The sequence below is a fragment of the Pagrus major genome, chromosome 1, assembly GCF_040436345.1.
Source record: "Pagrus major chromosome 1, Pma_NU_1.0".
In the NCBI taxonomy this organism is placed as follows: Eukaryota; Metazoa; Chordata; class Actinopteri; order Spariformes; family Sparidae; genus Pagrus; species Pagrus major.
In genome coordinates, this window is record NC_133215.1 from 27,750,588 (window position 1) to 27,778,408 (window position 27,821).

A 27,821-nucleotide genomic window follows, 5' to 3' on the forward strand; every position below is an offset into this window, starting at 1 on the left:
AGATGAAGGGGACAAGGGAGAGAGTGGGACAACAGGGAGGGAAAGGGGAGAAAGAGGGAAAGTGTGGGAAAGTAATCCAGAGCAGCGGGGTGTAGAAAGTTTACTTCATGTGCTTCTCCACCAGTGATCTGCATTTGTAAACAGAGGGGCAGCGGCACAAACAGTGCAGAGTCCTCTCCCCTCGTCTTCTCACGCCCATCCCCAGCATCCCTCCCCTCCTCTGGGTGCCCTCCGGGAGGTAGCCGTGTCACAGTTGGCAGGGAGAGATATCCACTCTAATCCATTTAGCTGTGGCAGTCTTCACACATTTTATCAACCGTCCTAATAGCATCCCCCCCCCCCAAAAAAAAACCTCCCTTCCCTAAAACTCTCGATATGTAGAAATGAAAACATGGAGGCAGGCTGTTTCAGGGCTGTGGACACGGATGAGGCCATGGATTACGGACCATCTGGAGCCATGGACAGGCTCTCGTGTCTGTCAAGGCCAGAGACGCAGGAGGGCTGTACCACTGCGACCCCCCCTCTGTTTGAGGAGTCTAGCTGGGCAAGCTGGGGTCAAGAGGAGGCATCAAAGCTGTACGGGAACAGAAGAAGAAGAGAAAAAGATGTTATTATTACAGCATAACTTTTTGGGGGCATTATTTATCCTTCACACAGGAAAGCATCTGAGACACCTTATGCCTGTATGTTTGGTTTGGAGTGTCGGCAGTGTTCATTTTTGACATGTAAATGTATAGAAGTTTTAGCAAAACTTAGTTATTTGTTTTTTGTTAGTTGTAGTCTAGTTTCAATCAACAAAAACAAAAAAAATGGTGTAGTTTTAGTAAGAGAATTACTTTCCCTCTGTTATTCCTGGTCACCTAGCATTACCGTTAGCATTAGCACAGCTACACGTTCCCTCCACTGCAGAGCAGAATCATTCAAATTTTGAATTTGTTCACTTGTTCAGAGTTGATTCAAATTTTTTGATAAACCATCAGTTCTGCAAATGGTCGGCAAGTCAGTCAAACTGCATCTCCCAAGATGCTCCATGTTCGATCTGTGCCCAAGTTCTTTCACTGTACATCAGTTATAGCAAACGTACAGTATTTAGGCAAGTTTTAACCCAAAGCACGATGTAAACTCAAAAAAACTGAGGAAACTGTTTAGCTTATACAACTTAAACTTAATGGTTAATACTTGTTAATTCTGAGGTAATCGGTTCCCTGTGTACAGGTTTCCACCCAATTTTTAGTCCCAGGAACTATTTTCAGGTAAATGAAAGGTAAATTCAGCCCATTGTTGTCGAGTTTCCACTGTGATCTAAAGTACCATTTGGACAAGGCAAATTAGTCTGCTGGCAGATGAAAAAGTGACGGCTTTACAAGTCATTCTTGCACGCCTTACGTTGACTTCATCGCTGGGCCATGTGCTAAACTGTCTTCTGTAGATCCATGTTGGTGTGTCAAAGCACAAGGAACAAAAAAAACAACTGGTTTGTCGCTGCACGTGTATTTCATGAGAAGTAATATGTAATGGCAATATTAAATTAACCTATTTTATATGAGCCATGTCTCTCTGCCTCGTTCAGCTGTGTGAAGTCAGGATTACTCTTCTATTTTAATAGGAAGTCCAGACCACAATTATTTTGCTGAATAATTACTTGCACAGTAAGGCACCACTAACATTCTGCACGGCAAAGCATTTCCCAGGAAGCATTACTCAATTTCATGGTGATGAATACTCAACCATTAGCAATACAAACAGATAAAATTCCAACCTAATTCTCTGTTTCACTGCAGTCATTTTCACTTCGTCGTGGTAGGAACAGCACAGGTGTAACTAATAACATTAACGATGTCTCCGCTCTATTCGAATGCCCCAGTAAGTCATGGCAGTGTGACAGTGTGAGAGCCAGCATGCACAAACACTGAACCTTTAAAAGTGCAATTTGTAAGAACTGGCATCCTATCGAATTCATACTACAACAAATAGGGGGCAGCATATCACTAGAATAATCGCTAACTGCTGCTAACTGAAGCAACCGTTAGCTAGATAGCTCAGTCAGCCACGCCGCTAGCAGTCCAAACTGGGAGCTCGGAGCTCAGAGTGTTGGTGTCTAGCACAGGAGCTTTGAACCAGGATGGGATGGGGCTAGCTGGTTAGCATGCTAACCTCAGTAGATATCTCTGCAACACAATACATAGACGTCACAAAGTCAAAACTGTTATTTCTCCACATTAAGTTGACAATTTTGGTTAATTTTTGAATGTTTTCAACTAAAATTCTTATATATTGCACCTTTAAGGTATTAAGTGTTCTTCGGCCCAATCCCCAGAGCAAATGTGGGCGATGTGCATTTCTACAAACCACGAATATGTTGAAACTTTGCTTTTATCCATGTTACAACTTTATACTTAGGATCAATTTTTTATTTTATCTCATGAGAATGCAGTGCTTATGGTCTAGTTAGGTTTAGGAAAACACTTGTCATCATCATGTTTTGGCTTAAAATACCTGCTTTGGTTGCCGGATATTGTCTTGACGCTTGTTGAAACTCAGTCTTGAACTGCGGTCACTGGCTTGAGAGCTTTCTTACCTGTAACTCCACCATTATCACCTCTACCTCACCATATGAAAGTCAGTTCATGAACATGTGATGTTAACGCGATATGACACCTTTTGTTGAAATGTCAATATGATATGTAGCCTATGACACGAACAAATATGAACATATCAGTAGTTTGCAGAGAAACGTTAACTCCCAAATTTTTATCCTGGCAACTCTTCTCACAGTAGTCATTAGTCTGCAGCTGTAAATGTTAACAAGTTGGTAATAAATGGATTTGGGTCCAGATGCACCAGCCAAGGGGATTTTTCACAGTCTGACAACCGAAAGATGTTCTTGGCTCATAACTAAACCGTTAACCATCAACACGGCATTTGACTGCCACTATTTAGAACTCGTCATGCAGACAGACAGACAGACAGACAGACAGATAGACAGATAGATAGATAGATAGATAGATAGATAGATAGATAGATAGATAGATAGATAGATCCTAACCCAAAAACCCTTGGAAGCACATAAAAGAGACAAAGAGTTTGAGCGAGTAAGATGTTCATCACTGCGGACTTTTGTGTTGCTTATCAGTGACAGATCCTTTTGTTCCAGCCTGCGTCTGTCTCCGCCACAGCGCAGAGCCAAGGGACCTGACTTCAGTCAGCATTGTTAGCACATCCTTGTTGCTTTTTCTCTGAGCTTGCAAATCGTCTACTTACATAAAGTACAACTACTTCTTCTTTGCCTCACCTGAGTCACTGGGGCACACGCATAGAAGGCAAGACGAGGTCAAAGGACTTGAGTGAAAGAAATGGAGGGAGACACGTTCATCCACAGGTAGAAAACGTCACCGTGTATATGGGAATGACCATGAGAATGTGTGTGAATTTTGTGCGAGGGGTTGGCGTGACAATCCTCGAGGGGGAGGTGTGTCTTGTCTTGCAGTCATTAAATATTAACACAGCCATCTCGCCCTCCCACTGGGGCCTGATTGAAGATGTAGGATACGCACGGGGACAGCGTAGGGTCACCTCTAGCTCTGTAGTCCCACTGTAAACCCACTGTGATTACACCTGGGCCAGACCAAGCATGCAAACACATTACTCATCTGAGGCCGGAACACTGGACTAACTCAAGGACCGACCCCGCAATGACACAGGATCACAGCAGAATATAAGTGAGAGATCAGGAGATTTCAGTCATTCTTTTATATAAATCACAAACACCCTCCGAGCAGACTTTTTAATGTAAATAGGTTTCGATACTGCCGCTAAACGAATCCCACTGTATGGTAAAATAGAATAATGGCAGCTAATTACAGGATTATGGGCCCTTGTGGAAAGAATACACAATGACCTTCATTGGCTGTTCTTCTTCTTTCAAAGACTCTAATTAACAGAAAAGAGGCTCATGAAAAAGAAACAAGGTGAAGAGGGGGGCTTACCTGTCCCATAGCTTGACATTTCTACAGTTGTTGGTGCAGCAGCCGGCTGATATCAAAGCTGTGACAAAGACAGACGGGGAGAGAGACACAGGAGGACGTGAGTTTTAAATGTGTTGTTTTGACAAGAGAAGAGCACCTCATTAATCGAATGACTCTGAGCTGACGTCTGTCTGTTTGGACTGCCAAAACCAGGGAAAATGACTCATTAATAAAACATGGTGATGGAGTGGCACCAGTTTGTTTGTTATCAGCAGAAATGTATGCAAAAGGTGGGAATGTTTGGGCTATCAGTGAACATATCTTTGTCTCCAGTCACTCAAAAACTGACTGAACCATATATTGGCTCTTTGGATCATTATTTAGATGAGAAGATGGACACCACTGTCATGTCTGTATAAAGTACGGAGCTATAGCCAGGAGGTGATTAGCATAGCTTAGCAGAAAGATTGGAAGCGGGTGGAAACAGCTAACCTGGCTCTCTTCAAACCATTTCCTTCTGTGCAGCTTGTCTGGCAACCCTTACTGAAGATGACAAGATGTGGAAAAGTCATTGCAAGCTGCTGTTCACCAAGAATTAGCAACAGGGTGTTTGTTACAAAACCACACATTTTTTTGTTTTTGCATTTTTAGTTTGTTTTAAACACAGGGCAAACCCCCTAAAAATAGGCCATTGACTTGTTTCCCATTTCCAGAAGATGTGTGAAGATCCTGTTTTTTTTTTGTTGTTTTTTTTGTTTTCCTGGCGTGTCACAGTCGACATCACAAATGCACCGTGAGACCAGGGACGGGTAGAAAACAGCAGATCATATAACTCATCAGACTGCAACCACATGATGTTAAAACTTGTTTTTAAAAAGTCTTAACCAATAACATTCTGAATTAGACGCGTCGTTTTTCTGGAGTAAATGATGGAAATAGCTACGTGTAAGGAGTGAGGCATCTCGCTTCATTCTAATCTCTGCCGAGAGTTGTACATGCGCAGTACCCATCGGGCAGCCAACACGGACCTGGTACTGACATGGAGGCCAGTGACGTTGTTGGTGATGTTGTTACTTTTTCATAGGCTCTCTCTAAAACTCAATGTCAACTGAATGATGTTCTAGCACTGCTTGATGCATATCATTGCAGCGTGCTGGAAAAGGGGTGAAAATTAGCGTGTACACCCAGGTGTTGTGTTTCCATCATTACAGATCAGAGCTGGAGCCGATAACTGACCGTGACTAGTCATTTGAAACGTTATTGAATGCCAACGTTACCCTTCCCTATTGAAGACTGGATGTTAGTGGCTGCTAGTTGGTTGATTTAAACACAATCAGGTTGGGTGTTTCCCCTTGCTTCAAGCCTCTATGCCTCTAAGTATGTTACATCCCATTCAACTATCTTTTTTTCTATAAAGTCAGAGCATGGTATGACAAAAGAAACAATCTAGACGGGCAAGTAGCTGAGCTAGACATAGACTCATTAAGGAGCATCAGGATGGCCACCACTTCAGATTTTGCTGTATAGAGCAGCAACTTTTCCACACTCCCCCCTCGTCTGTTTCAATCTCTGCTGCAATGGTGCAAGTGACAGCGAGCGGAGCGGCTGCAACCTTCACATGTTCGCTTACTGTGAATCATAATGTACACACACATGCACACCTACAGGCAGACTGATTTATCCAGCCCTTAATCTCAGAGTTTATCGAAGGGGGCAGACAGTGAGACATTGAAACAAGGATTTATTTTGCTTCAGGAGTGACAGACTAAACAGCTGTCCAGCTGAAGTGCAACACATCCCACCCCACACTCAGACACAATGACTGTCCTTAAGCACAAGGCAGGCACTTGATTCTATCTTGACATCCTTGACCAAACACTCCTGTGCTGCTCTGTTTTTGTTCGCTGCCAAACAAAATGGTGTTACTCTGAAGCAGTTTTAAAGGTATAGGTCACTCAATATTTCTCCTCAGACTCTCTGGCTCTGTGAGCACATCTGGTCACAACTTGGTTCAGTTAAGAAGTGGAAAAATGTCTTTGCCTGAAGCGGTCCGAGCTTTAAAAAAGAAAATGTTATCCCTCTTTACCTCCTTTGCCCTTCAAAACAATTCTTTTATCCTTGCTCCCCTGCTTGATATCTCACTCTCGCTCTTTCTCTCTCCGCCAACCGTTTCCTCCCCATGAGCCCATAATCATGTTTTCAGCACATTTCCTCTCCTTGGCGCGCTAACATCTCTCATTAAAGATTCATAACGCTCTTGTGACCGCCGAGTTCTGCAAAAGATTCCAGTAGCCACCTTCACTACATTCACTGCCCCTTCCCTCACTCTGTTTATCTTCACGAGGGGGAGGGGGGGGCAAGACGGCGCAGATATGAAAACCCCCTTTAAAGAGTCGGGGGATGCAGTGGTGGGCTGGAGGGTATTTTTATTTAGAGGTCAGCGTGTGTGGAATGGAATTGATTTCACGGCTAAAGCAGAGCTCATAGACCGGTTACAGAGAGGTAAATACACGATCACATCTCACTTCCTTCTTACACACCAACACAAACAAAGACGCAGAAAGTCTACGGGAAGTGGAGCTGATGGCTGTTCAGGTGGTACATCTGAATGCGGGACTTTGCCTGAACATGCTCTGATGGATCAATACCGGGTGGTCTATCAGTGACATCCGAGCAGTTTCCGATGTGGTTTTGAATTGATGCTAGAAATAAAACCAGCACTTATTGAATCTAACAATGAATGAGACGATCCAGACACCAGTCTGAATTAATGCAGGTCATATTAATTCAAAATAAATAGTGAGCCGAGTACCCGCCGTACAATATGATCAGTTCCAGATGTGTTCCAGATGAATTTTCATAACAAACACATGCTTGGTCTCCACTCTGTCCCTGAGCTCAGAGCCGTGTCTGGTACGTCCAGATTAAGGATGTTTTCACACCTGTAGTTCGCTTCATTTAGGAAAAAGAATTATACATTTTTTACATTATTTCTGGTCTGGTTCCTGTTCACACTGACTTCTTACAAACAAACCATGGAGAGTAAACATGAAGTCATACAGACTGACGATTGGACAGTTTTGGTGATTGTTATCCTGCGTCATCATGACCCATGTGGGGAAATCAAACACATACACTGATGTGTATAAGCTGTTTATGTTATTTAATGTCACAAAGAGGTCAAGAATAAATAGTTGATTCAAATCCTTATTAGTATTATTAGACTGCAAATCTACTGCAGGTTAAGAACAATGAGGTAGAGACCGGACAAAGTGAAGGTTGGTCTTACTGAGGGATCGCTGTCACGCATGTTTATGATGGACTCTGAACTGAAGTGAACTGACAACCTAGCCTATACTGTGTAGGTTAAAAGCAGTTTTAAGAGCTTTTGACCTATTAATCAGAGAAAATATCCATGAAAATAAGCAGAGCTAATGTCTTACCATGAAATGCATATCTTATAAGCTGCAGATCAATAATAAGATCATGTCATGAACAGTTCACAGGCAGCAGATGGAGTTATTAGTAAATTAGCTTCGGATTCTATGCTAAAATCACATATCTATTATCAAAAATCCACACCAGAGTCCACCTGGAAGCAGAACGAGACCCACCTTCTCATGGTGTCTCGGTTTGTTTGTTTGGTCCGCTCCAGGGTTCGAGTGATCTTTCACGCCAGCCCAAACGAACCGCACTAACGAGGAAAATGCACCAGGGTCCGTTTTACCAGAACCAAATAGATAAGCACCCTCATTTTCAAACATGCCAGATTTCTGCCTAATTACAGGCTGCAAACAAACCCAACTGTCCTGTCACCATGGCAGAGCAATCCAAAGTATGAGTGGCAAAATTTTAGAGGCCGACAGCCGTCCTGTGAGCTGTCCTTTCTGACTCACTCTGAAACATGGAGCACCAGGAGCTCTTTTTAATGCAGCTCCTATTATGTTATATGTTAATGTGTTTTAATGTGTCCTGTTTTTTGACTGTCATATGATGTGATTTTAATGTATCTTGTGCACATGCAAGCAAAATGTCTGCCTCTTGCATGCAAAAGGTAAGCCAAGAAGGTACTGTGCTTAAAAATGGTGAAATGAGAGCGTGCCGCGTACGCGCCTCTGCCTGCTGATTTATAGTGATTACTGTGAATGCTATGATTTTAATAAATGTCGATAAATAGTGCTCCTTTTATGTTGACAGTTTTTGTTAAGCACCCAGCCAACTGTGGCTTTTTGACTCTTTCTCTCCCCCTGACCCTCCTGAACAGCACCCTCTCAGTGCTCCGAGAATGACTAATTAATACAAATTAAGCACTGAGCGTGACCATCAACAAAGTAGCCTGCTGACGCTGTTGGCTGTCTCCATCCTCCGACCCTCGCAGTGGTCCGTCGAGAGCCTCCCAACGCAAACACACAGAAAGTCTACAGGAAGTGCAGCTGATGGCTATTTAGAAAGTACATTTGAAAGCTGTCTGAACATGCTCTGATAGATCGATATAAACATACTGTAGAGTGGTCTAGCAATGACATCCCAGCAGTTTATGAGTGTGTTTTTGGATTGAAGCATAAATGTATGTCTGTTATATCAGTGCAGAACGAATATTAAGCCCACCAGATTCGTTCCAGATGTGATCCAGATTATTCTTCATAACAAACACATGTCGGCGAGGCCTTGTCATCGCCCTGCTGTATGAAGGTTGGCGCCCTTCTGCTCCTGAGCTCATTAACTTGTCTGGGATGTCTAGATCACTTTCACACACGCTTGATATTTTTTTCTCATTGCATCATTTTCAGTCTGGCCCCTTTGTCGATAAAACTGTGATGCTTACAGTTATCTTGCAGCACAGTCAGTAAAGGAGGACACTGCATGACAGATCTGAAGCAGCCAGCCAGCGGAAACAATGCAGTTACTTGTTCAACGCATCAAACTAACTTAGTTCTGGGTCTTAGGACTCAGGCTTCACCCGGTCAAGCACAAGAACAATTAGTGTAAATGGATTTGCTGTCTCACACACACACACACACACACACACACACACACACACACACACAGGTCACAAGATTACAAACTGCTGTCTTGTGATGGAGCAGTCCTGTTAACGCACAGCAGGCATGTGCCTAAACCCAGACAATCCATTTAAAGTGAACTTTATCAAACTCTGCTCTTTCTGAGTTCCAGCCAGCGTCCGCGACCTTTTCAAGGACAGTTATGAAGTGAGAAAACATACAGCTCACTTGGATGGTGTTTGTTGATTTAGTTACGGGCAGGGCATTAAAACCAAAATTGGATTTAACGGGATGTGAGAGATGTGTAGAGGGAAGAGGGATCCTTGTGGGTCAGAGCAAGAGTATATAGATAATGTGATTACTCCAGAATAATGTGGGGCCTAAGCTCCCTTAAATTCCACCTCTGTACACCAGCGCTCGAGTGAAAGGCTCTAAATTTCCCCACAAAGAGATCTGTGAGATTGGCTGGGGAGACTCTGCTCCCACACTGAATAAATCACTGTTCCGGATGGGAAACCCTTTTCCCTCGGCAGCCAGACACCAATTATTAACTCCATAGAACTCATAAACGTACAGTTCAAGAAAGCGCTGTTAAAAAATAAAATAAAATAAGATCTCTTTTGTTTTAATGAAAATTGGTGGAATAAGTTTGAAAAATGATTTCAGAAGGCAAGCAATAAAAATAAAGCAGCTCTGGGAAGAAAGAAAAAAAAAACCCTGAATGAGTGGTGTCAAAACCAGTAATCAAGTTGTTATTGATGTCTGCATCAAGCCAGCGAACACATGAAGCTTCTCTCCTCGGGGCTCCTCATCTCTCAGTCCTCTTTGATCCGTCCACCCTCCCTCTCCCTCCTTCTCTCAACTTACAGGATCAATGCAAGGTAATTTCACATGGCCGTTCCCTCAGATCTCCTAAAAATCTGCCACATAAATTATTCAGGCCGGCTGGGCAGGAGAGCCCATGGAGATGCATGGTAGATCAGTGACCTTCCGTTTAGCTAGCAGTCAGTCAGACAAGCAGAGAGACAGGCAGTCAGTCAGTCCGTGAGGCTGCTTGGCAGGAGAGCTGCTTGTCTCGCTGTCCCTCAGGCAGCTGCAGTCAGTGCTCTTATGTGCAACTCTGGAGCATGAGGGCAAGTTCTGAATGTAAAATGCCGAGATTATGTGTGGCCAGTGCACATACAGCGAGTGGAAACAAAATGCAGGATATTTATGGAGTCAAGTCAGTGTTTGGTCAGTAGCTACAGTCTCACAGGAGACCCAGTCTTCAAGTCGATACCCTTTCAGGTCGGGGGAGTCTCATCTCTTTGGTCATCCAGCACCAACATAGTGATTGACTCACTGGTTGTCAGTCATGTACGTAGTAGCTGTCAGTGATGGAGAGACCTTGGCGGCTTGTCCTTCTCATTCAGATCAATTGAATTACACTAAGGGGGAATCTGTATTAAAAAATCATATCCAGGTGTCATTTACTGACCTTTTCAAACTCAATAATAAAATGGCTACAGTGTTTAAAGCAGTTGCCAAAACCTAACCAAGTAGTTAAGAGACGGATTAACAACATTAAGAACAGTCAAAAGTCATGATGTATCATTATATGTGAACTGTTTGTCAGCAAGCTTTATTTTGAACATCTATCCAGACGTTGTATATTATGCATGGAAGACATCAATATCGCACTAATGCACATAATTAGCAAGAAAGGTGAGGGTTATTCAAACGTTAGACATTCAACTCTCTTTTTTGATTTGTTCAAGTGCTCTGCTGGGACGAGCTGATGTCATGTCAGAGAAGTTGGTGAGAAACCGTGCAAAAGAAATGTTTTCAAAATGATTTAATTAATTAAGTCCCCAAACTTTTTCACCAGTTTTTATCAGGTTTGACTGGTGATTCTTTACATGCAGCTTTTGTGATCACTGAAAGTGAAGTTTTGGCTCTCTCCTCATTCATTTAGATAGAGGCCTAGTCTTGTAAGCCCGAAATAACTGCCAAGGGGCATTGCCAAGATGGCTGCTGACTGGCGAGACTTGCCAACAGGGACTTTGCTCAAAGTCATGAGACTATTGTGAGATTTGTTACAGAAGTTAAAGCAATACTAGTAAATGTTGCATAGTGGCTACAAATGGCAGGGAATGATGAATTTTAATACCAAGAAATATTTCAAAAGGACACCACATGAACATAAGGGCTAATGTACAGTATCTCAGGTTGTAATGGTCTTACATTTTGGGAAATGCACTCATTCACTTTCCTGCTGAAATTTAGATGAAAAGGTCAAAACCACCTTTATGTTTTTTGTTTAGTATGGAGATGAAGCTGGCAGGCTTAGCTTAACTTAGCATTTACACAGAAAGTTGGAGAAAAACAAATCCACCAACTAGAACCCCTCAGTCTCACTAATAAACTCCTTGTAACCTGTTTGTTCAAGCCTCACACAAACAGAAATGTGTAGTTTCTCAGGAAGCCTGTATGTTAAGGTAAGGTAAGCTAACTGACTCCTGGCTCTATTGCCATAGTTAATGCAGAGACATGAAAGCGTTATCAATCTAACTCTTGGCAAGAACATGGATAAACATCTTTAGTGAAGAGTGAAGCTATTCCTTGCAAGAAACAGGTGGATTCATCATCATTAGTGTATGGATATTTCCTTTTCGCCCATTTAGTTTCCTTGAAACCGTAGTTCCCTAAATCACCCGCTGCTTGTAGGAGAAAATTTGTCTTTCAGACTTGTGTCTCCTTTATCACTTCTATTTTAGATGTATTTTAGGCTGATAAAATGGGTTTATAGCCATAGTAATCCATCTTAATGTCACTTTAACGATATTTTTATTATTTAAGCTAACATTTTCATGTCACATTATACTATGCTGGGTGTAAAAAACTGTAAGAGAGCAAAATCTGTCGTGCTGCTGTAATTAGTGGTAAGCGTCTTCTGACTACTGTGTAACAACTGTAATGAAGTGGCAGCAGGTAGAAACAGCAAATAACTTGAAGCCGTGGGTACTGCAGTTTGGCTCACTGTGAGGCTGAAGAGAGACTGTGGAGAGACGAGAGCATGAAACTCACTGAAGTAGAGCTGGATAATTGGTGCCCTGTAGGCTGATCAAGCCTACAAGGGCTGTGTGTGTGCTTTTGTGTGTGTGTGTGTGTGTGTGTGTGTGTGTGTGTGTGTGTGTGTGTGTGTGTGTGTGTGTGTGTGTGTGTGTGCAGTCATTCTGCCTTTGCAATCTCACACAGACGTACACACATCTAAATACAAAAAGGAGCATGCACTCAACATGCAACTACGTGTAAACTCATGCATCACATTTTGATTATTACCAGGGATTTTATGCTTCTTAGAGATCACACACATGCTCATTTAGCTTCATGGACGGGCGCTAAAATTCGAAACCTTTGTCCTGAAATCACCCAGAGAGAGATCAGAACAGAGCAGGAAAAAAAAACAGAATACTGTCAGAAAGATTTATAGAAGCGAGAGCTGTCACAACATCAGCCCTCAACTCTTCTTCTGTTGGTTTCGTCCTCCATCTTCAAGCCCCCACATCATCCCTCCACAGTCGTACACGGGCCCCTGTTGTCAGTCACATCGGTGTGGTATGCATTCTGCCATGACTCTCAAAGGTAAATTAAATATTTAAGCAGACTTTTGCAAGATAAACTGTTGTTGTCCTATTTTAACATGTCACCAGCCATCGCTCCTCAATGCTGTTGAATAATATACGAGGCCGGGCATACAGCAGCGTGTAGAAGATTGTGTGTGTGTGTGTGTGTGTGTGTGTGTGTGTGTGTGTGTGTGTGTGGCTCAGACGGGTGGGGATGAGACGCAGTATTGCTAATTTCTCTAGCTGTAAATGATGTAGGACCTCAAGCATCCCAGAACTCTTTGCTGCTTCGTGTCTGCATTTAATGACTTGCGTCTTCCCAGCTCCCACAAGCCTTCGGACCTCGATGACCCACGTCCTGAGGCTGAAGCTTGTTTACACTTTCTCTCCCCTCCCTAATGAAATCAACTAATCCTTTTGTAGCTGTGTCATGCTAATAAGCCCTCTGTGTTTAGATAGAAATAAAGCAATGTATTGCATCAGATATAAAAAAAAAGACAACATGTCGAGGCGGTTTGCTTCAGAACAATGCAATAAAATATAGAATAAAAGTAACATTTCATCACATACGGCCTGAAGGATGATACTGCATGATGATACTGCACGTTTCACACAACTGACTTACATTAAAGAAGTTAGAGTAAGATCTTTCTGCCATATGGGATACAAAAGACTGCATCATAACAATAAAAGTACAATATTAAAGGTGCAATATGTGAGAATTGGCCACCTGTCAAGTTCATACTCAAAACAAATAGGGGGCAGCATGTCACCAAAGTAACAGCTAACTGCTGCTAACTGTAGCTTCACTTAGCTAATTAGCTCTGTTAGCCGTGCAGCTAGCAGTTCAGACTTGGAGCTCGGACCAGGTGAGTGTTACACCTGGTCAGGGCTAGCTAGTTAGCACGCTAACTTCAATAGATACTTCTGCAACACATTACATCATGTCAAAACTCCCATCTATACACATTCTGCCTGACTTTTTTCAATTAAAATACTCACGTATCGCCCCTTTAAAGGAGACCTATACTTTCAAGACCATATAAAAGGTCTTGAAAGTTAAAATGACCTAAGTCTGCGCCAACAGGAGCTCCTCTCTCCCACAGAAAACCCTGCTCCTGCAACGCCTCGTCAGTAGTCCCACCTTTAATTCCGTGACTTTGTGACATCACACTGCCACTGTGTCACACATTTGCATAATTTGGCCTATATTCGCGGTTGAGGTCAAGCTAACTGGCGGCTGGAAACAAGACACAGTCGACCGGAGACACGGTGAGTGGGCTGGCTCAGGCATGTGTGAGCAGACTGGGTATTCAGCAGGGGGCCAACCTGAACATTTGCATAATTTGTCTTTTTTAAGAGATATCAGGATAAATTTGGAAAAAGAACCCAATCAGCCTACATTTAGAGAAAGAATTAAAAAAGTAACATACCAGCACAGAAAATGACCTATTCTCAATTACATGTTTTACCTGCAGCTAAAGCTCTCACAAAGCCAGATGAAAGAGATAATTAAATGTACCTTTTGCTGTAACAGAAGAGGAAATGAGCCAGTCAGTCTGGAGCAGTGGGGGGTAATGAAATTGATTTCAATATCTCTGAGAGGAAATCTTGCAGACCAAAAGACATCACTGAAAGAACTAGTAAGAGATAATGATATAAATATAATGGGTGCGGTGCCAATCATTTCAGGTTGGTGGGATCAGCCCATCCATCCGCGGTAATGGGAGCTGCACACACATGCCTCGCTGTCATCCTCATCAGGGAAAACATTACATCTGATGCACATAATGCACGATATGGGAAGGAGATAAATTTATGCCCCAGGAAATGGATAACTACATCCCGGGTGTTGTGTAAGGGAGGGATAATAATGTTGTCAGCTGCAGCGGTTTTGACATGTTATGGTCACGATGTGTTATCTCACTTTCTATCCCTGTTTTAACAGATGGTGGGGCTCTAAAAACCATCACAGTGATGGCAGCAGCAAAGCAGGTCACCGCTGCTGCTTGATCAGTGAGACAAATGCACAACTGACAGGCACCACAGACAAAAGCCAACCGAGCATTAAAGTGAGACGGTGCCACTTTTCAAAGAGGAAATAACACATTCGCTCTCTCACAGATTAAATGTTGAATTCATAAACATGAACACCACCGTGACTTATTCTGTACGACAAATAGCGACTGGTGGCTAATGTTAGCTAACTTTAATCCCTTTTCAGACATATAATCTATAACATTGCTGTCTTCATCCGTCTGTTATAGAAATGCCTTTTTGTTACATTCACACTTGTACGCCACAGGGAGCGGTGTCAGTGCTGGAGAACAGCAGTGAGTTCAACAGTTAATGATATGAAGACAGAAAAATGTTCAGTGATGGATTTTAAAACTTTTTGTCATTGAAGCCTTCATCAGTGAAGATGCCCCTCACAGTGAATCCCCTCATAAATGTTCCCACCATTTATTTGAATTACAAGATATGAAAGATATTAAATTGTGATTCTCAATCAATTTGTATTTGCCCACATGCTGTATGTATATTTCTATGTATGGCACTGATGGTAATAGATTAAAAAAAAAGATAGGTGATCTGATTGCTAGTGAGATTGTATGAGGGTTTTTCTAACAAAATAAGCTAATTTTACAGTGTCTTGTTTTTGATCAAACAGATTTTTCTGATGTTCTTTGTGTATAAGAGGCTCATAGATCAAGTAATCACTGCACTAGATCCCAAGATTATTAAGTCCTTAAAAACCACCATACGCATGCCAAGATTAGGAAACTGGCTTTAACCTTTTATGTTCCACAGAGGTGGAACAGAGCTCTGACACCTGAAGGGCTGGACACACTGATCCATTTGACCCAGTTTAAGACCCTTTTAGCTGTCTGAGGGCAGTGTGAGTGTTTTTCATAGATTGTGTTTGGTGGGATTTGTTTATTCTGTAGATACATTAAATGTACTGTATATGTTATACTGTATTTTTTCATTTGTATTTCTTGTTATTTTTGTCCTACATACACAGGCAGTGATGGAATGTAAGTACAACTACTCAGTACTGTACTTAAGTACAATTTTGAGGTACTTGTACTTTGCTTGAGTATTTTCAGTTTTTGCTACTTTATACTTTCACTCCACTAAATTCTAGAGGCAAATATTGTACTTTTTGCCCTTCTACATTTAATTAATAACTGTAGTTACTCATTACTGTGCAGGTTCCACACTCCATCAGAGCCAAATAAGCGCATTTTAAAATTTTAGCAGCAACTGGATGAAAGAATACTGGTGCCAATAATTGGAAAAATGCTAAATAATATAATGAAACAATAATTTAATGTAAAGAACTTTCAGACCTTTACTCAAGTACAATTTTAATGGGTGACTTTCACTTTTACCAATGAAATAGTTTACACAGGGCGACCATGAAAAGGAGAGTAACTGCTGTCATTGGGTCACCCATTATCATAAAGGTTGAATGAATGACAATTAAAGGCACAGTACGTAATTTCTGCTGCTAGGGGTCCTTGTGTCAAAATGAAACAAAAGACATAAGTAGCATGGGATCATGGGAGTTGTTGTGTTCATTGTTTAACAGCCATTGCTGATGAAAATGACAGAAATGTTCACGGATGATCTATTAAAGTTTCAGTTAACCCTCACGTCATGTGAAGTCATTATCGCCAACTTCCTTCCTCACTCTCTGACTCTCTCCAAGAGGTTATAGCACCAGGTAAACTTAGAAATTTCTCTGTGTATGAACACTGGTGGAAACATTTGGGATAATGCGACTACACAACAAAATAAAATATATAACAGGTCTAATCGACATTTAATACAGAAATGACATATCATATCTTTAAGGACACATTCACTGCACTTCTTTTTTACTCTTGACTGTTCTCGACCTGTTCTCCTCCTCCACTGGGTTTTATCATTCCACCATTATCCCATAATTGACACTTGGACTTGCTTTGAGTCGTACAAAGGTACAGTGGTGACGAGGCACCCTGAAGATATAACTTCCAAAAGCTGCCAAACACACAGCTCAATAATCCTGCACACCTTAGCGATGCTCTCTACTGCATCTGTCCAGCTCCACTTACCTCCCTCCTCCCTTCACTCCCACCTGATCACCTGATCCTCCTCACACTGCCAGCTCTCAGCATGACACGCAGCTCCAGCTGAAGTAAATGCAACATAGCTAAATGTGGTTACTGCTGGTGACTTTGGGACTGACAGAGGTTCCCTCAGGCCCAGTCCTGCCCTCATACGTGGCAGCCACTCAACTTCCAGTTAATTACCTGGCCTAGCAAGCTAATTTCCTCTCAGCTCAGTGGGCCGCTCCCCACTGGCATAACGCAAGAGGACAAAGACTGCTCTCCGTTCCACTGGGTTTGCGTGTCTACCGGATGACTGGGGCTACTGTGGAACATTTGTCACATACCTCTGGGGTTTGAGCCCGAGCGACGCGAGTACATGCCAAGCAGCTTGCTTCATAACTCATACAGCTACTTAGGAGCTGCTGGTGGTGGGAAATGTTTGGGAACATCTGACGACAGCTAACTGCTCGACATGCTCATAAATAAAGACTGAATTATCTGTTTTCACCTTTTTTTTCAACAGACAACAATAACATTGGTGTATATTGTAAACATTCATCTTGGCTATATTTGCAGTACATAATCATTCTCCTGCTTCTCTCTAATTTATAATTTAGCTTGCCAAAAATATTTTTGTTCTCCTGTTGGAGACATTTCACACTCCATTTCCCTTTGACATTACTGTTGTCTGAGTATTTAGCTAAATTTAGGGGTGTAGGACCCACAAAATAATGTGCATTGTTTGAGTATCAAAAGGCAAAGATGCAATACGCGCATCTTTGCTCCATCCAGAAGAAGCCAGTTTTAAAGCTGACGGCGGCTTGATTAAAAATGACAATGATATGCACCAGAGGTAGATAAACAAAATGCCTAATCATGCAGTCCTTGGTTAATGGCTGCTCTAATGGCCTATAGGCAAGGGTGTTTGGGATAATTGGTCTCAGGTGTGATTACAAATTCAAATGCCATGATGGCTTTTAAAAGTAACATTTTACCCCGTCGCAGGATTGTGAACCAGACATCCACCTTGAGAATCGCACGTCTCCGATGGCCTCAACCCGAACTATCTCTGGAGCGTTCAACCCGGCTCTCATTCCCTTACTGTTCTAAATGATTAACTACATCAAGCTGGGAACAATGACTCAACTTTAAAATGAAAAAATACTACCCTTATCTATGGAAAATAGAAGGACAGGATTATGTGTCCACATGGGCGTAGGAAGCATTCAAAATGTGAGTGGGACAATTTTAACGGAGGTTTGGGGGTTCTACCCTCGAAAATTTAATTTCATGTATTCTGGTGACCTTTATCAGGTGGTTTGACACTTTATCTGGCTATAGTAGCATGAGAACAATTACTGGTAGGCCTGTATTTTGCCATTTCATCCACAGGAAGTGCCCTAGATCACATATTTGAAGATAATACATCTTCATTTCATCCCTTTCTTTCTCTCCCTCTATTTAAGTCTCATTCGCCATCTTCCTTTCCTCTTTCCTGTCATGTTTCCCTTCTTCCTGCCTAGTTTACTCTCACTGTTCGAGGCTTTTCTGGCCCACCTTAATCCTAACTCGGCATCGGCACTTCAATGACTAGTTAATGTTTGTGGTGCATTTCCTGTGTATGTGTGCGTGCTCTGTGACAGTCTGCTTGTCAATGTGACTCGGTGCAAGGCAGCAGTTAAAATGCAGTAAAGAGTTTCATTAAATCAGGCGTTCTCTCAATAATTATCAGAATGGATGCAAAGCTAATGAAGCACAGACGCCTCGCTCTGAAAAGAACAACAAATTTCCGACATGGTGAAAGTGAAGAGGGGGACGAAACTAATCATTTTAAAACAGGGTGCCGTATAATGGCTGCGGCACCCATCTGTGTCCGAGTCAATCTTCACAACGCTGCGCCATTTAGCAAGTTGAACTAGTAATGAAAGGTGACGCTGGGATGGTAGCTGTACAGAAGATGCTATCTGGTAATAATGCTAATCCATTTGAGTTACAGCGGCCTAATGCTCCTCCAAATCCTTTCATGCCAAGCAGCTGTGACAAACAGTTGAGTTTCTTCATGCCGCTTAGGCTGCGAGAGTTCACAATTTGTCAAGGGGATGCTTTCCATCCATCGCCTTGGCATACAGTCGAGGAAGAGGAGGACAGAGCTCCAGTCAGAGCCACTCAGAGGAAGAAGACAGAAAGAAGGAGAAAGGGAGAGAGAAGGAGAAAGGGAGAGAGAAGGAGAGGAAGAAAACAGCCAGTAATCCACTCAAATACTTCCTCAACCCTCTTTGCTCAGCTCAGCCTGGCAAACGCTACATCCTCCAACTTCCTCCAGAAAGAGGGCTTTGTAATCAGAGTTTCCCCTCCGTCCGACAGCTGGTTGTTCACACTGGCAGCCAATTAGGATGGAAGGAGCGAGGGAGAGACAGAAAGGGGGAGAGGAGGGAGGGAGATAGCCTGGCTCTCAGTGACAGTGGTGGAGAGGGAGAACATTATCTGTGGCCAAAGCCTCAGTGATGATTTCCTGTTGCACTGACGGGCAGCAGCACTTCTAAACAACAGCCAGAGGAGCTGGATAGTCTGAACCGATGCTGCGATTATGCACATTAAAAGAATCAATGAGACAGTCGGATGATCTCTGCTAATTGGATCAGATATTTTATGCTGAAGAATGGAGAATCACATTGCCAGTGTTCGTCTGCTCTCGTTTAAATCAAAAGACACCAAACAGAGTTAGACATTAATATGCACAAGTTCGCGAGACACTTGCTTCAAAGATTCAGTTTCTGTTAAAGGAAAACTTTATTTGTTTAACCAACTGTTCACAAACCCTGACCAACATGGTGGGGTCGTTTGGAAACTCTCTCTTATATTATAAAAAAAAGCTCACTTAAATGTATTTCTGAAAATGTGTCCTCATTTTAGATTTACAATGCCGAGGTTTTATAGTTTTTAAGAAGTTTCCAGAGGCGGCGAGTCGCGTTGGGCGCACCTGATTTGCATAAAGTAGCCTACAGCTCGACGTTATGCCAACGAGGAGCAGGCAACTCAATACTGAAAAATGCATTGCGTGGTTGCTTACACAGACAATATTTGGGAAGAGTGGAATAGAAGGATCCTGTGGACACACACCATAAGAATGGATTATCTGCTCTGACCTAACCTGAAAACGTTAGCATGTCTGGCTAACTAGCTTTCTACTGAGGAGTACATCATCAGCTAGCATTAGATCATTTTGGGGGGTTCCAGGCTACATTACAAAAACATGAGTTCATGAATGGGATATCCACTGTACTATTCCCCCACAGTTAGGGAGCCAGTTCTGGATCAGAGTTTGTGCTAACATTAGCAGCTGTCCTGAACAATATAGCATGTGTTTATCTGTTTCCTGTCCAAGTATTTTACTAGAAGGAGCTAAGCTTCAAAATAGGGATTATGCCAGACCAAAATAACAGCCTGATCTTACATTTTTCCTTATAATACTACACATAAGTAGCACTACCTTGTAATACAACAGCAACAATTTTTCTTTATTGTGATGTCTACTATATGGATCATTAGTTAAAGTTACAATAGGTAAGAGTTGGCCACCTGTTGAATTCATATAATAATATCATAATATCGATTTTTCTTCTTCTTCTTAAGACCTTTTTACATAGTTTTCATTTCAAAATGACTCAGCCAGAGACAGAGTTTTCAACCAACTCAGTGTTAGTGACATCCAGATACTTTTCTATCTAGTACAGCTGCTCAAATCTGTTAGCAACAGTTGTCATTTCACATGGCAGTGCTTAAGAAACTACAAATGAGGAGCCTGTTTTCTCTACTTCTGCGTGACATCAAGTGCTTCTGAGTATTTTCAGGTAAACATGTTGTTATTGTGAACTGTGTATGTGCCGTGCAATACCGGAAAGCCTGACAAAGTAGCAGGCACTGTGGGGGGGCGGGGCTCTGTGATTGTTTTACACTCCCTGTGTGTGTGCGTGTGCATGTGTTTGTGTGGCGCCACAAGGGCAGAGGTTCTCCCACACACTGTAAGGGTCATTTTTTTCCCATGCGGCCTCTTTTTCTCCTCCCGATCATCTGAGCAGCTTACACTAATATGCAGAACTTGTGATTGCTAAAGCAGAAAACATGATTAAGTCTCTGGTCCGTTTGAAAAAGAACCTCTGCAGGGCAGAGATCCTATAGGCTTAGCGAACAGTCACCCCTCCAGTCTGGGTCAGGAGACTACAGTGTTCATGGCTGATTATCTTCCCCTAAGAGGGAACGTAGCACATGGAAAGCCGGACATTTTTGATCTGGGTCACAACTGAACTGAAGGTTTCATTGTTTATTTGTACTGACCAGTATAACAGCTGGGTCCCAACTGACTTTACAAGCTCCAGTCAAGACAATATTTAATGTTATGCAGGAATTCCAAAGTGACGTGCATTTACTTTAGCTCTAATTTTAGCACTTAGCACTCCCTGAATTCTCTAAATGCTTTTTTAGTCACACCGCTTATCACCTCTTACTTGAAAGGGTAATTTTATGCAGGCCTCCTCTGACAAAAAATTACACATCTCTGTCATTTTACAAACAGAATACGTGTGATAAGCTTCCGAAAAGATGCAAAAGCTGATTGTATTAAAAGGCTGCAGAGGTCGCAGAGTGTTGTGTTGCTTTCTGTTTGGATTTTGTCAGGAATTTAAATGGCCCGAGGTTCGGTAGTGTCGAGCGGCACGTGAACACGAGACACTCATTTGTCTGAATGAAGACCTACACTGCTACAATGACCCTGCATGGGACACTGTGGCACATCCATCCAAATCACGCACACACTCACACACACACACACACACACACAAGCAAGTACATAAAAAATGAAATAATACTGCGCAAAGGGCTTAGAGGATAATCCAAGTGAGTGGAGTGTACTACATCGTCACAGGAATTAAATTCCCTCTTCGTCCAAAAAAGGACATGGCAGTAAGGATGGGTCAGTGGATGACACACACGGACACAAAGCTGCTCTCTTTGCTTCTCCTACCTCACAAATCTATTTGTTCCCTTTCTTTTCTTCAACTTCTACAGTGCAGTGTTTTTGTATTTTAATGTCAGCTAAATTTAAAATTTTAAATGAATTCAACAAAAGCAAATTCTTCAACCTGAGGCTAAGCGTTGATTGCACGTCTTGATATAGCTCTAAATATCATGTTGTGACACTTTAAGTTAGTGTCCTTGTCAAGTCAGTGGAGGCCCCGCGGAGACGTGTTCGTGATAGAGGTACAGCCGTCCTGACAGACAACTAGCTATGATATACCAATATGACTCCACAGCAACATGCATACACTCATATTTCTCTCACACACAGGCTTAATGAAGCCTTTATGAACCTGGTTAAAGGCTATTTGCTGCATGCATTTCACTCCGAGCTAAGTTCATAACAGTTATGCCACAGTTGGCAAACCACCAGACCCGAGGGCCAGTGAGTGCCCTGTGCACTCACAACATTTTCCAATTAAGGATTTGCGAGGCATTAATGTGGCGTGGCCTTTTGCAGACATCATATGGGTTTCAGGTTACATCAAGATTGAAATCTCTTATAGAGCTACAGAGTGCACCGAGAGTGAAAATAGAAACAGAGCGAGGGTCCAAATCAAAGTTGTGTGTGTCTTTATAATAATCCGGTGCAATCCGTAGATTGCAACATGGCAAGAGACAGCATGTTGACTACGAGACTGTCTGCTACTACACTGTTAGCTCTGAGGCTACGGTGGCCGTATTGTAATTCTTAAAGGGCTACTTCTGCGATTTAGTGTATTATAATTAGAGCTGCAGAGAACGGTTAATTAATCGAAAGAAAATTAGTTGGCAACATCAACACTTAAGTCATTTTTCAAGCAAAAATGTCACACATTAAATAGCTATGTAACAATCTGTAGCACTTTACATGTATTAATCACTTTTTTTATCGGCCATCTGTGAGCAGATCGTATCGGTTGTGTATACAATCCTGTGGACAATTAGTTTTGTTGTTTAACGCTGCTGGCAAAGGATGTGACTGAACACACATTCTTGATTGCCTTGTCTCAGTGCCTCTCCCCACTCTGCTACGAGAGAGCAACATTAGCTAACGTTAGGTTAGAAATGAAGTCCACGAACAAAAAATACCAATTAACGTACAATTAAAATACAAAAGTTTGTTTATTCAGTCATGAAAACAAAGAGTTTGTTTATGTTTGTTTAGGCATTAAAAAAAATCAGTCGATGAAGATTAAAATGTCTTCAAAACTACACAGTGCACCTTTACTGTAGTGGTTTTCTATTTGTTTGTTAAGTATATGTATATAATTGGTCTTACATTTGTATAGCATGGGTTGAATGAGTCATACAAGTCCAACAAAATGATTCTGATATATGTAGGTTTGTTAATGAATCATCACATATAGTCTATAGATAATCTGTTATACTATATATATATAAAATATATGCGTTTTTGAAATGTTACAAATACTCTCTGCAAGCGGACTGTCCAAACTAAATGTTACCTAATTCCCATAAAGCAATCTGATATTTGTCTCTTTGTAAGAGCAGCTCTGTTTCGTGAATATCCATGTTTTTACAACCCCAGTTTATAACACAGAATTTCTCCAAACCACAGCTGAGATAACCCTGATGACATCACCATTACATCATCAGGGTTATTTTCTTGAAAAAGCTGCTGCAGATCCACAGATGACATTACACAACTGTTTCTGAGTAGTACTCTGACCCGTAATTTATGTCTTTGCAGTGTTTACGAAAACGAGTGTCGAGAAAAATATCCATCCAACCAATCAATGGGCATAAATGACTCATTATTCAGGAACAGCAGCACATAATCTAACATAACTGTGGACATTACTGCATGATCATCATTGAAATCCTTCCTGTACGTGCTGGATTTACTCTGCTTTGTTTCTGTTTCTCTTGTAATTTCATCCTCTTATTGCATACTCAGGCAGATATTTCACCTTGAGGAATTTGTCCTTTAGCTTCTGCCAGCTCTGTGCCACTCAGCACTTTTTTTCCTCCCGGACTCCAGAAATCATTATCAGCCACTGTGGGGTATTTAAACAGCAGCCAAGTTGGTACTTTGATATTCCTCCTTCTCTCTGACATCCTTAACTCCCACTGATCTCTCTGAGATAGGCATCACTGCAGCAAAGGTTTCGGGGTAATTTGTCGTCTGGGAGGTGCCTATGTGTGTGTCTGTGTGTGTGTCTGCCTGTTGTGCGTGTGCCTGTGCGTGTGCCAACAGTTGCGACGTCAGCCGACACCACGCACTGAAATCTGAGCGTGGTTCATTTGGGCGGAATCTGCTCAACTTAGACACAGGACATGTAAAATAAATATTTCTGAATCCTTTATTTTCTCTCTCACGCACTGAGCCAACCCACATTTCTCTCGAGACGCCAAAAAAAATCAATATTGCTGTAAATTGTGCAACAGTCAGAAGAGTCGGAAGAGTATCTCTATTTTCTCAATCAAATAAGTAATTTCCTATCGCGTATCACACAGCAAATTTCCTTTTTCAATCTTTACAGCTTTGTCAGAGAGGAAAAACTCTACTGCATCCTTCCTGTATAAAGAGAAAACAGTCAATTGGAAAAACCTCAAGAAGCTTTTGTGCTCAAGTTTGTCTGTGTGGGTGTCGCATTATGTGGTCTTGCCTCTGTGTGGCTTGAGTCATTGTGAATTTTTGTATATCTGTGTTTAAAAGATGTTGCACACTGTCATCCACTGTGTTTAAGGGGTTGTGTGCAGAGATGGGGACTCGGGAGTCTGTGACTTGGGCTTGACTCGCACTGAAGTCACCACACACTTGACTACTTGACTCGGACTTGAGACTGGACTTGGACTCAGGATCTGGGACTCATGAACAATCTTTGTTTTAAGTCTGGAGAGCTGAAAGTTAACGTTAGCATCTATGAACAGTTAGCAAATATGTTTAGCTCAGCTTAATTACCTATCTAACGTTAGCTTGCTTGACTGGAACGGCATTGGCGGAATATTTTGAAAAGATGAGTGTTTGCTTGCCACACTTGTTCACATAGTGCGGGATTTGCCGTGACTGTAAAAATGGCATAAATGGTCAGGTAATTTAATAGGCCACGTCCTGCTGCCACCAACTGCTGGCTAAGTAGGTATGTAGGACCTCAATACTTGCATTCACACAGTAGCATCACCATGCACACACCTACCATTCATGCCATTGTAGATGCTCCGATGATGTGGCGACAGCTCGTCTCCAGCCTGCCTCCTCTGCCCGTCCCTCACAGGGCTGCCAAACTTCACATGGTCGGGGCTCATACTGTACTGGTGCCTATGAGTTTCGGGGCTGCCCCCCTGGACCACGCAGCCCTTTTCATGGTGCTCACCAGTCCCTAAATGTGCCAGCCTGGGCTCGGGGCTCCCACAGCCGGTACTGCTAATGCTGCTCCTGTGGTGCCTCTGATAGAGCTCCCCACTGTCTCCCTGACCCAGGAAGTGCTGCCTCTGGCCCAGGACCAGATCAGAGCTGTGGTGCTTGGGGTGCTGCTCCGGACTGCGTCGGCCCACGTTCCTCCCATATTTTTCCGGGCTGAGGCCCCGCATGACTCGGCTGTGGTCAGGCACGGATATGGAGCCGCAGCGGGGCCGGCAGAGCTGGGGCAGGGTGTACGGGTACTCCAGGCTGGTACTCCGGTGGCGCCCGGCAGGGTGCTCAGGGCTGGACACATCCCTGTCTCCTAAACTTCCACTGCCTAGTCCACTGATGCTGCTACACCTAGGTTTGTGCACAAGCTCAGGGCTCCCCTTTTCCCCACCACTACCAACTCCACCCAGCCCTGGAGCCAGGTGAGCCTGCTTATGATGAAGGTGATCTGAGCTGTCAGCGCTCCCCGCACTGGAGGTGCTGCTCCCATCCCCCACGTCTCTCATCAGGAGCCCATGCCCGGGCACCAGCAGCAAACTATTCTGGCTGTCTATAGAGTTACGGCACCCTCCCATACCTACACTTCCTCCTCCTACACTTCCTCCACCGCCACCTCCTCCACCCACCACCCCTTTCTCCTCGTCCAGCAGCAGGCAGAGCTCCTTGAGCTCCAGGTTCTCCCGGATTACCTCCTCCTGTCGAAGCTCCAGCTCCTTGAGTTTCTGGAGGTAGAGGGTCACCTCTTTGCGCATGATGCTGGCACTGTAACGTCCCAAGCGTTGCCACTCCCTGGACACCCGCTTGCCTTTCTGGCGGTCGTCGTCCAGGAAGCAGCACAAGTCCCGCAGCTCACGGTTGTCCTCCTGCAGCTTCTGATTGATGTCCTGAAAGGAAGAGAAGGAAAGAGAGTTAAAATGAGGCGTAAGCATTGGGAAGCACTACAAAATAAGACAATGCTGGTCAAGAACACAAATGTGCTTTTCATTTGGTACAAAACTAAACGGTTTGGCTTCTATCTATTTAACTCAAATCGCTGCAACCATTGTCCAATTTCAATCCATTTCACTGCTCTTTTAGATATCACTCAAACACTGTATGCAATCATAATGAGATGAAACCCTAATCCTCTCTGCCTTGCCCATAAAAGCACTGACTCACTGCGTAGCATTCAACGTGAAGTACATAATGAAGATTAGAATGCTCTGTAGGAGACGAGGAGGCCACACACAGAAATAAGACCGGGTTAGGTCTGGGAAATCACACGCCCCGAACGTTTTACACCCAGCAACGTTTACTTAAACATCCCTTCCTCACCTCCCCAGGAGTTCCTTTTCCTCCCCCTCTCTCCCTTCCTCACCCTCCGGCTCTTTCCTGTGTAATTAGGCAGCTCGGGCAGCATGGGTGGAGAGGTGACAAGGTCTCAGAGAAAAAGGCAAATGATCCCCATGCGCTGCATCTGTGGCTATACCTCAGGCAGCAGCTTTAACTGTGAACATTGTGGACACTGTGTCACACTCCTCTTGTTAGTAGTGCAGAAAATGAAGGCAGGAGGGAAAGGTTACTTGCATGTGCTTTCAAGAGGAAATGCCACGTTGGTCTATGGCACATACTGTAGATTTATGGGCAGGGATTTTCTAGGAACTGAGGTGTGTGTAGCTAAGACAGAGAGAGAGAGAGAGAGAGAGAGAGAGAGAGAGAGAGAGAGAGAGAGATCTGGATGCCAGATTTGAGCACTGGCATATGAACAGAGGGGTGGATTTAGAGACAGACAGCCCTCCTCTTTAGTATTAGGAGGGTGGTTTTCTACCTCATACTGCACTGTTTTTTTTTTTCTAGGATACATTTTAGAATTGATTTTGCTCACCAGTGTCCTTTTGCTTATTAATTCTTGGTTCCCCTGCAAAAGTTAAAATAAACTACAAGTCTACCTGAGGTTGAGCATGCCCACATAGCCTATACGTTCACTCAGGGTCTGCATCCATCCGTATCAGACTGTCATACGGGCCTGCACAATGAACTTCAGTGATACCATCTATCCTCCAAACAGCGGAACATCCCTCCCGCTATGCGCGCTCTCAGGTGCGCTCCAAACCTATGATCTCATCCCTCACAGATGCGCGCCCCCTCACCTTCAGCCCCCTGATCTCGTTCAGATGCAGCTGGAGACTGCGATTGACCTCTCGGATGAGATTGCCGTGGTCCAGAATCACGCTCATCTTGTCGGCCTCGGACCGCCTCAGCCTCCGCACCAGATCCTCCTTGGTCCACTTGAGCAGCTCCTCGTCGGTCAGGCCGGAGATGTCCTCCGCCGGACTTTCGGTCTTCGCTATCGACAGCTGGAGCTGGGGCTGGGGCGGCGGAGTCGCTTTCTCCATTGGCACGGCTCCTCCGGCACCGACAAAGCGCAGAAAATAGTCAGAGGCTCGCTGGCAACCTCTGCTCGCATCCGCTCCGGCTCGACTGAAAGGTGGAAGACGGTTACCGGCAGAAAGTCAGTCGCATAGTTTGGCCTTTTCTGTTGCTCCCGACTCTTCCACGGACTCTCTGCTAGAGCAACAGCTGACGATGCCGGCTGAGTGGATACAGAGGAGGAGATGCTCTGCCGTGTTATCACTGCAACATCCTCACAGCCGGGGACGTACCGTGGGCAGCGGACTTACAGGTGCAGGCTCGTTTTAGTATCCGAATTGGGTCCCAGACGTGGTGAAAGTGAGGGG

The 27,821-nt window shown here is 43.3% G+C and overlaps 1 protein-coding gene across 1 annotated transcript; it reads right to left on the reverse strand.

The window, feature by feature from the left end:
- Positions 1 to 362: 362 nt before the first annotated feature.
- Positions 363 to 27,586, reverse strand: ccdc85al (coiled-coil domain containing 85A, like). The gene is made up of 4 exons (XM_073470675.1): positions 27,234 to 27,586; positions 24,890 to 25,988; positions 3,987 to 4,044; positions 363 to 574 (listed from the first exon to the last, which is right to left on the reverse strand). Exons 1-4 carry the CDS (start codon positions 27,477 to 27,479, stop codon positions 556 to 558), a joined length of 1,422 nt encoding a protein of 473 aa, XP_073326776.1. The 5' UTR covers positions 27,480 to 27,586; the 3' UTR covers positions 363 to 555.
- Positions 27,587 to 27,821: the final 235 nt, after the last annotated feature.